This window comes from Erythrolamprus reginae, chromosome 6 (genome assembly GCF_031021105.1).
Source record: "Erythrolamprus reginae isolate rEryReg1 chromosome 6, rEryReg1.hap1, whole genome shotgun sequence".
NCBI lineage: Eukaryota > Metazoa > Chordata > Lepidosauria > Squamata > Dipsadidae > Erythrolamprus > Erythrolamprus reginae.
In genome coordinates, this window is record NC_091955.1 from 66,398,978 (window position 1) to 66,409,971 (window position 10,994).

A 10,994-nucleotide genomic window follows, 5' to 3' on the forward strand; every position below is an offset into this window, starting at 1 on the left:
TAAATAAACGTCTTATTGAGGACTGAAGATTTTATCTCACATGGCCAGTTCAACTTTTTTTTTTTTAAGGTATTGATTCAGAGTTGAAAACTTACAATTCTACTAGAAAACTTTTAATACCCAGCTTGAAATGCTGCCCGACAGAGAAAACAATTGTCCATGTGGTCAACTTTTTATAGAAAGATGCAATTAAGCAGAAACTGTATAGTCAAGTAAGCTGAAACAATAAAGACAACATTCCATGATTGCATTCAAACTATTTAATACAAAAGGGCTGTAGCGGACTTCAGTATCAATAGATGCAGCAAAATTGGTGAAAATGACTTGTCTAAGGTTCCCTCAGCATTGCAACATCATCTAACTCAAATAGAAACTCACCCAGTGAAATTTCGTATCCACCAGACTGTTCCATTGTACTTGTAGCATGTATACTTCAATTTTTGCTCTTTCTATTCTAAAATCCATCTTCAGAATATCAGTAGAGAAAAACAGGACTTTTTATAGACAACATTGCTAATTAAATTTGGCCAGAATCTGTCCTGTCCTGAGACGGTTTCCTGGAAATAAGGATACCAAAATAAAAGCTTCCAAAGTCCTTGTTAAATTGTTTTAATTATCAACTGAGGGAAGGGGAGGGGGACATGATTACCCAAGGATTAAAGAAGAGGTCAATGTCCTAAAACACATGGGGTATGCCTCCATCATGAACAGATGTCCAAGAAAAGAAAAAATAATCCTGCCCAATAAACAATTTCAGTATTTCCTTCCATAATAATATGGCTTTATTGATTTGATTAAATCTTGCCAGGAAGAGAGGGCAGAGCACTTGACATTCCTCCAGAAAGCCCTGTATTTGGTCCTAATAAAATCTGTAAGAAATGAGAGAACATGTCAAAATGATTGAAATGCCAAATTAACATTCAAATTTATGTAACTTATTTGAGAAGAATTTCTATTTTAAAAGTCATAAACCTAACGATTAGCTTGCCTCATTTTTACCCACAAAGAATACAAATGTAGCATTTCTTGTTTGTAGTCTGTCTTTACCAAAATACAGTTCTTGGTTCATATGATTATCAGATTTACTATTGTTGTGAGAGCCCGGCAAAACAACTATATATGAAGCAACATTTGTAAATGCACTCATGTTTTTGATCCTTCAATATGCAAATGCCTTACTGTGCCAAATCTTAATATTCTGGTTAAGTATAAGACCTAGAAAGTTTTGTTCCAACAAAAATTCATTTGGTTTTCTCAGAAAGTGGCCGCTATTGTTCCATTTTCTATTTTATCAGATTTGCTTTATTTTTATATTTTAAATATGTAAATAATTCTCTATATTTTCAAGGTAATTATAATATTCCAGCAAGAGAGGGAAATTAATAACCAGAAATGTGTTTACTCATCCTTGTAAGAGAGCAATGTGTTTGCAAAATGACATGATAAAGTAACATTTTTACTATATGAGAAAGCACTGTCAGATCCTTTAAAGAGTTTTTCTGAAAGCACTTAAGATGGAATATTACAGCAATCATACAAATAACCATAAAATGTGCTTCTTTCAGCTGAGAATTATGGTCAACATTGTAAAGGCTAAAAGATACTCATCAGATCTAGCAATGACTGGAACAATAAATAGACATCACTTTGATGACGTGTGAATGCACATTTATTAATGTCAATTACTATATAGACTAATGAGGCTACATTGTTGATATTACTCTTATGGATGAATATTTTAAAGGGATGCTGAATATATACATATACACGCAGATGCATACAATGTATATATGTATTTTCTTTTAGTCAGTTTTGAGTTGTATCAACTACATGAACAAGACCATTCTGTTTTCTTGGCAATTGTTTCAAAAATGGTGATGAGCTAAGAGGCTAAAGTCAAATTTTGTGTCTGTCCTAACACTGCTAGCAGCTGTTACAACTCCAGAACACTAGACTTCAGCCATTAAGTCTGGAAGCTCACCACTACTTGATTGAGGCCAGCCATAAAAGTCTGTAGCAACTTATTTTTTAGCAGTACAGTGATCCCTCGATTATCGCAAGGGTTACGTTCCAAGACCTCTCGCGATAATCGATTTTCCGCGGTATAGTGGTGCGGAAGTAAAAACACCATCTGCGCATGCGCACCCTTTTTTTCAATGGCCGCGCATGCGCAGATGGTGGAGCCGGTGGCTGGGGAGGTGGATTCGCCGCCCCCACCAGCCCGATCTCCCTCCGGTGGCTGGGGAGGTGGATTCACCGCCCCCACCAGCCCTTCCTGCTCTGGGTCAGAGCCGCGGAAACCTTTGGCTCGCCGAGGCTACGTCTGACCCCTTTGTTTGTATTGCAGCGAAGGAGGCGAAGCAAGGCTCCAAGCTCGCCTGCCGCCGCTACGCCTCTGCCGCCTCAGCCACCCCCTCTGCTCTGCAGGGACCTCGCATGCCACGATCTCCCTCTCTCGCCCTCCCCGTGCTTCTCCTCGGCGGCGGCCAAGCGGCAGGCTTAATGGGAGACCAAAGGCGAAAAAAGAAAAGAAAAAAAAATCCCCAAAAGAGGCAGGCACAAAGCGGGGGCACAAGGGGAGCTGCCCGGCAGAGGTTGCTTTTTTTCTTCTCGTGGGCAAGTGGAGGGGAGGAGAGAGAAGGAAAGAGAGACAAGGAAAGAAAGAGATGAGAGAGGGAGGAAGAGAGAGATGATAGAAAAAAGGGGAGAAAAAAAGAGAAATGAGAAAATGATTGAAGCAGAGAATGACAGGAAAGAAAGAGAAAGAGACAGAGAAGTGACTCTTGGTGATGACGTATGACATCATCGGGTGGGAAAAACCGTGGTATAGCAAAAAAACCGTGGAGTATTTTTTAATATTTTCTGAAAAACCGTGGTGTAGCGTTTCACGAAGATCGAGATCGCGAAAATCGAGGGATCGCTGTAGTTCCTTTTTCTTGTGGCTGAGATAGCAATTGATTGTCACCTAACTGCACCTATCAAAGGTAGGATTAGTTTCCTGGCTTCTGATCCAATGCATTTATTTAACTTTTACACTAAAACTAACTCTTGTGGTAAACAGATAGTTATACAAAACTTTCACCAATCTTATGCTTTCCAAATGTATTCATCTAGACTTCCAAGACAGTAGTATACATTGAATGAAAAACTAGAGAAGACGAGGCTAGAAGCTGAATTACAGATGAAAAATTACATGAAATAAAATGTAGTTATTTATTTATTAGATTTGTATGCCGCCCCTCTCCGCAGACTCCAATTAGTTTATTTATAAATTCTTAATAGAGTGAGGAATGAAAGATATATGATGTTCAAAGACAAAAGGAAGGTTAGACTAATTAGAGTTACAGGAGACAGTATTTACCTGTCGTTGTTGCAACTGCTGCTGCTGCTCCATTTGCAATTTCTCAGTTTCAAAAACAACAGGAAGAACTAGGATCATGAAAGAAGTGGTCCCAATCCATAAAGCTGCCCTTGAGAATCTTTGGGAAAATAGGAGAAAGCAGAAGTATATTATGACTTTTGCTGACGTGGAAAGCTGCTATTCTATAGACCAGTGCTTCTCAATCTGGGGGTCGGGACCCCTTTGGTGGGGTCAAATAACAATTTCACAGGGGTCACCTAAGACCATGGGAAAAGACAAATTTCTCATGGTGTTAGAAACTAAAGCTTCTCTTCTGGCACCTTGGAACATATTTTTATAATCTGACCAATCAAGCGTTTACAGTGGGGGCCTCCCTCTGACCTTCCTGCCAATCAGCTTACAGCTCTATTGGGAGAATTCAGGCTAGACTTATGGTTGGGCGTCACCACAACGTGAGGAACGGTATCAAGGGGTTGTGGCATTAGAAAAGTTGAGAACCATTGCTATAGACCTCAATTGTAGTATGAAAGTGACCCATTTCACATAGATTCATATACAAACTACTGTACATATCCATAACAATCTGTAAAACTATATTTTCAAATTACCAATATGGCATTCAGACCTATCATAAAGCATAAAGAAATATATATTATTTTCACCCAATTTTTGATCTTATATGTAATTAAAACTAATGTTTTCATACTATAAAGGGTTTTTTTTTAAAAAAATAAGATCTTACTGTTTATAAAACAAGTTGTGAACATAACCTCGGTACTCTAACAGGAATGAACAGCATTTAGGATTTGATTTCCAAAAGATACTTCAAATGCATAGCAGCATGTACATAAAACATGTCTGCAGTGTTTTAAAGCAGCTATATCTTTTTTTTAATGGGATTGCACAAATGTCCTCCATAGTTGTTCCATGATCACAGGAAAGGGAACAGCTACTTTAAGGCACTGTAAACAGATGCTACATTTATGCTTTGATGCACTTTTTGAAGACTGAATGCAAAGTGTTGTACACCCCGCTCTGCTTTTCAAACAAAATATAGCAGCATTTTTATTGTAATCTGCAATCTAGCCACCAAAGGTTATAGGATACCTTTCCTAAAAAGAACCAGGGGATAAAATCCAAGTTTGGTTGAATAAAAAATGTGTTACAAGTGAGACAGACTGAATGTGAATCATAGATACTACCTTAAATTCTTTAAGACTTCAAGGCTCTATATGTAGAACCCATTCCTCCATTTCCCCCTCCCTCCCTCCCACCATCATCCCATGAGTTATCCTGGGCTCCTTTAGTTATACTGCTGAATTCCAGCAAGATCAGAAAGGCTGTAATATATACCATATTTTTCAGAGTATAAAAGAGGGTGGAAATGTCCGTATGTCTTATACACAAGAATTCAGCCATTTTTGCTATCCTGAAGTCCCACCCCCTTGTCCCATTTTTCAAAAAAGGGGGCTTGTTTTTTTTTGCAACAATGGAGTGGGCAAAGGGTCTGGGAAGCCTGCAGAGAGCTTCTGGGTGCTGGGGGATTGCAAAAATGCTCCAGTTTTTGCAAAAAATGGGACTTTTTTTGCCCATTTTTTCACAAACATGAGGGCATTTTTGCCTTCCCCCAGCACCCAGGAGCGCTCTGCAGGTTTCCCAGACCTTTGCATACCCCATTTTTGTTAAAAAATGGGCAAAAAACTGGCTAACATGACTGGGGGAGGAATTCTGGGAGCTGAAGTACACAAATCTTAATGCTGTCGTTGGAAGTTTGTAAAAAGTGTACCTGGTTGTAAAAGTATACATACACTGGTATTTTATTAAATAATATATTACTACACCATTTGGTCCAGAATATTTTTCTCCTTATTTTCCCCTCCTCTAAAATCTAGGTGTCTTATATTCCAGTACGTCTTATATACAGTACACCGAAAAATACAGTAGTTCCGTTACTACCCAAAATACAGTGTTATTTTATTACATTTGGGTAAAAAAAGCATTATCAAACAAAACATGGGGGAGAAATATCTAGAAATTGTAATAATAATTTATGATAGTAATATCTGACTTCTGTTTATTTTTATATAGCTTTATATAAAATACATGTTTGTATTTAATTTTAATTGTGTGTTAAAAACAAAGACTAATAATGAACTTTTATTTAGAATGTTAATAAAATATGCCTATGCTGTAGATTATCACATATTTACAATTTATGCTGTTCTAAGTCTATCTTTTCACCACAACTTCAGTTGACACTAGCATTTCAATCACAATGAACAGTGAAAGTTCTCTGGGATCTCATCAGCTTTTGATACCATCACCAATTTATCTTTATGCATCAGCTTCAAGTGCCTCCTTAAGCAGACTCAATACTTATTTGGTTTGCATTTTAATTTATTTTTATTTGTTTGTATGCTGTTGTGTTTTTTTTACAAATAACTTAACGTAATGAATATATCCAACACACCTTCCACTTCCTATTAACCCCACAATAACAATCCTATGAACTGGGCTGGGTTGAAAAAGACTGACTGGCCCAAAGTCACTCAACTGGCTTTCATGGGTAAGATGGGAATTCAACTTATGTCCTGTTGCTTTCTAGCTTAGTATCTTAACCAATAGACCAACTCTGATTACAAGGAATGATCTGTTATGTTACATGCTGCAAGTTGAAATAAAAGTTTTATTCTTAGCTTCATCTGAACTGTCTAAATGGAACTGATTCCAGGCACATAATGAAGACACGGCTCTCCACCGAACTGTGCTACAGCAAGTCCTCACCTTAAGACCTCAATTGAGCCCAAAATTGATGTTGCTGAGTGAGAAATGTGTTGTGTGTTTTGCCCCATTTTACGACTTTAGTTGCCACATTTGTTAAGCAAATCACTGCAGTTGTTGGATTAATAACAGTTATGAAATGAACCTAGGTTTTCCATTGATTTTTGCTTGTCAACAGGCTACAAAAGGCGATTCTATGACCCAAAGACACTGCAACCCTCAGAAATGTAGGTCAGTTGTCAAGCAACCAAATGTATTTCAATCTGACCATGAAGTTGCTGCAATGGTCACTTTTTTTCAGTGCCCTTGTAACTTCAAACCGTCATTAGGTGAACTGTTGTAAGCCAAGGAGCACCTCCTATATACAGTATATTAAACAGGTTCTGTGCCCCTTTTGCAATAACAACATACAACAGTGAAATAGCAGTAAGTTAATTAAACAAGAGGTCTCCAACCTTGGCAATTTTTAAGACTTGTGGATTTCAACTCCCAGAATTCCTCAGCCAGCTGAGGAATTCTGGGAGTTAAAGTCCACAAGTCTTAAAGTTGTCAAGATTGGAGACCTCTAATTTAAACCATTCAGAAAATTACCTTGGTACACTCACATTACACCAATCCTATGCAAACTGCACTGGCTCCCAATTGGTGTCTGGATACAATTCAAGGTGTTGGTCATTACCTTTACAGCTCAACCTGTCTTAGGGCCCGACTATCTTTGAGACCACCTTCTACCACATAGCTCCCAGCAACCGGTAAGTTTTCTGTGCATAAGCCCTCGGAGTGAACCCCAACTCAAAAATCACTTATTTTGTGATCAAATCCACTCTATTAAAACACAAGAATATATACTGCTCAAAAAAATAAAGGGAACACTCAAATAACACATCCTAGATCTGAATGAATGAAATATTCTCATTGAATACTTTGTTCTGTTCAAAGTTGAATGTGCACAACAGCATGTGAAATTGATTGTCAATCAGTGTTGCTTCCTAAGTGGACAGTTTTCACAGAAGTTTGATTTACTTGCAGTTATATTGTGTTGTTTAAAGTATTCCCCTTATTTTTTTGAGCAGTGTATAATGAAATGCATGGTTTTAAAAGAAGTTACTTTTCTCTTTAGAGCTAGCTGTAATCTATGTCCGGGGAACTGTCCTATCTGCATTCCTTAGATAAAGTCCTTTCATTACTTAAATATATGCTTTTCCTCACCGAAAGCTGCCCAGCACAGCATCCAACAAAGAATATCCCTTATTGAAACAGAAATCATGATTTTTAAGCCTTGTTCAATCACACCTCCCAGCTCACGTCTCTTCCAGTAAACTGAGTTTGGCCATTGGCCATCGCGGCCCTAGGACAGGGGTAGGCAAAGTTGGCTCTTGTATGACATGTGGACTTCAACTCCCAGCATTCCTAAACTAGCATGATTGGCTCAGGAATTCTGGGAGTTAAAGTCCACATATCATACAAGAACCAACTTTGCCTACCCCTGCTAGGGAGTTGTGAGGCATAGAAAAGGAAAGAAGGGAGGGAGGGAGGAAAGGACATCTCTCGAGCAGGATCCCTCCTGTTCCATTTCCTTCTCTCACCTGTACATTTTCTGAGCTACAGAGAGGGAGACGTCGAAGGTAGCTCCAGCTGCTGACCGAAGGCTGTCTGGGAACATCTCTGTGAGACCCCAAAGTCTCTCCGTCAGGGTCTCATCCAGCTGCAACAAGGCAAGAAAAAAAGAAAGTAGGAGCCCGCCTGATCCTTCAGACTGCTTTCCACCATCACCACCACCCACTTGGAAGTGAAGGCCCGGGGAGGGCTATTCATGCATTCCCCCCCCCCCCAAGGAGACCCTCTTCCAAAGCCCCCAGCAGCCCTCACAAACCCGCTCTAACTGACCCAGAAGTGGACTGTTAAGGTGGGACGGTGACCCGTGCTCGCCCCCGTGGCTCTGAGTGCTAGCGGAGTCCGGCACAATGATGCTACTGCACCTGGGCAGGTAGCGAAATCGTGCGCGGACCCGATCTCGCTACCTGCCCAGGTGCAGCAGCATCATTGCGCCGGACTCCGCTAGCACTCAGAGCCACGGGGGCGACCACGCCTCACCGTCCCATCTTAGCAGCCCATCTCTGCACTGACCTCGTGGGGAGCCGGCAGTCTCCGCACGCTTCTGTCTCTCCTCCGGGAGAGGTCAAACCTCACCCGGCTGACGCCAAGGCGCCGCACGGAGCTCCGCGGTCACGACCCGCTTTACCTCATCATCGTCGTCGTCCTCCTCTGTATCCTTTTCTGGCTCCTCCGTATTGCCGGCGCTTCCCTTGGACGGCAGGTCTTCGGGAGAGAGCGGCGTCAAGGCGGCCATGATTGTTAAACTGAGAGAACTACCGATGAGGATTTCCCGCGGCGGCTAGACCGTTTACCGGAAGTCGAGATCTCGGAGGCGGATATAAGCCCCGCGGCCCTTCTGCCATTGGCACAGCGACGCCTAGCGCACGGGAAGGACGAGCGAAGATAGCGCAAAAGGCTTTAGCCCAGCCCTGGGGAAGGCAAAGTTGACTCTTCTATGACTTGTGGACTTCAACTCCCAGAATTCCTGAGGATATCATGCTAGCTCAGGAATTCTGGGAGTTGAAGTCCATATGTCATAGAAGAGCCAACTTTGCCTTCCCCTGCAGCCTTTTTCTTAAACTGGGAGTCTACGGAGAGGGGCGGCATACAAATCTAATAAATAAATAAATAAATTTTAAGAGGCGTGGACCTCAACGTTGATTGAGGTTGGAAATAGTGGCCTACAAGCAAAAATGGATGCACCCCAAGGAAGAGATGAGGAAGTGCATATATTGATTTATTAACAGGAACTGCAATATTTCCAATAATATTTGCAATAGCAAATATTCTTTTTACTTATGTTGTGTTTATACAAACTACTACTATCCTATACATGTTTGACAAATAAATAAAATATAAACAAACTAATAAATATCCTCAGTGAGATTTGATGTAGTTATTTTTATTTCCAAGGTAAAGATAAGAATTCAGGGTGGTTTTTTTTAAAAAAAATTAAATAAAAAAATGTTTTGTGATTTGGGGCTGAAATTCAATTTACTGTATTTTTTTTTCTTCCTGGGAGATGGGTTCAGAAGAAAGGGTTACTTGTCTGGCTAAAATCTGACTTTAGCCTTGAGGATACCAGAATATTCAACGGGTTGTAGACATTTATTATGAAAAAGTCCGAATCCCCAAACATAGCAACTTTATAAAAAAAGAAATAGTCTAAAAATAAGGGGAAAAAGTTAACGGCTGAGTTTATATATGGTTAGTTATAATGAGTGATTTTGATTCGCTGTATTGTATGAATCCACCTTTCAAATAATGATTTATGACCATGTTGCACAAAATCAGCTAAACATAAATTATTCAGTAAATCATGGTTATTCATAGCTTAGTTCCATTCCATTCCTTCCTCCCTCCCAGACAATATAGTAATGCTACTGTGTAGATTCCTGTAATATTATTCTGGATTAATATATATTCTGAGAAGAATTCCAATTTATCCATCTGCAAAATACTTTCAGAGAATATTTTTTTAAAGAAAACTTGTATAGGGGTTCTTCAATTCTGATAATATCTTTATAAAAATGCAATTACCAATTAATAAGGACGGATCCAACTTTCCAAATTTGGAGCTACTGTATATCCTTGTTTATCTACTATCAACCACTAGATACTGAAAGTCAACAATTAGTGTTAATGTTTCAATTTGGAACATTTTGGAATATATAGATTGGATGGACAGTATTAGGATCAGTGATGGGTTCTTACTGGTGCGCTGCAGTGCGCCACTCCAATAGCACCTGCCGATTGCGCAATTCTGGTGCGATGACTCTAGTCTGTCTTTGCCGGTCTGGGCACGCCATCTTTTTAAAAATAATTTTCTGTGGTTTTTGGCTCTCCTCGCATGCGCAGAAGCAAAATTGCACTGGGGACACATGCAAGCACACACATGTAGTGGGCACAAGGAACATCAAAATGCGCTGTTATTACCCATAGCTGTGCTAATAGCTCTCAGATAGTCAGTTCATCCTAACTTTTAACAACAATCTTTCCCAAATGTTAGTTTTTTTATTGGCCCATGTGTTTTTATCAGATGGAAAAGGAATCTGCCCCCGATTAGGATCTAATCAAATTATACTAGAACTCTAAAACTCTCTGGAAACAATGATGTCAATTAGAAAGTTATGGCATATAATATCTAATTAAAAAGATGTGATGTTTTTTCCATGCCAATTTGACTTTATGGAGAATCCCGACTTTGAAAATTGGGAAATGGAAATATGGAAATGGAGATACTGATGGTGGGCCACCAGATAGATGATTATGAATTCTCAGCATTCTAAGTATTATAGGTAATTCTGAAGATGGAAACTCATTTTCAGCTGTTAGTGCAGAAATGGCTTTATGACTAGAAGGAGTGGTACCAACAGGGTACCACTTGCTGGAGGAAGGCCATAGAATGGGGCAGAGATTATGTAGAAAAATAGGGAGTATAGAAGAAACATAATTCTTTCTTGTGTTTAAGTTTCATTGTGTTCAATAAATAATTGTTGAAGAAAAAAAATGTAGTGCATTACTTTCTGGGCGACCCTCGTAGAATTTGACAACTGGATATGCCCATACTATGGTCAAAAGAATGACATTACATCATTAGAAAGATTAACTCATGGCGCCTTTCGCTCAGTGGATCGAATTCCTGATTGCATTGGCCACCTATGATCAGATTGCCTATAGATGTAGCCTTTATATACAGCTTAAAGAAATCATATAAACATTATTTAAAGAAATCATATAAACATTACCAGAAATG

General features: G+C 39.5%; 1 protein-coding gene across 1 annotated transcript; it reads right to left on the reverse strand.

Moving 5' to 3' along the window:
* Positions 1 to 237: 237 nt before the first annotated feature.
* On the reverse strand, positions 238 to 8,547 carry TOMM22 (translocase of outer mitochondrial membrane 22). The gene is made up of 4 exons (XM_070756114.1): positions 8,385 to 8,547; positions 7,729 to 7,847; positions 3,362 to 3,479; positions 238 to 869 (listed from the first exon to the last, which is right to left on the reverse strand). The coding sequence occupies exons 1-4, from the start codon at positions 8,490 to 8,492 to the stop codon at positions 795 to 797; spliced, it is 420 nt and encodes a 139-aa protein (XP_070612215.1). The 5' UTR covers positions 8,493 to 8,547; the 3' UTR covers positions 238 to 794.
* Between the last annotated feature and the right edge of the window lie 2,447 nt (positions 8,548 to 10,994).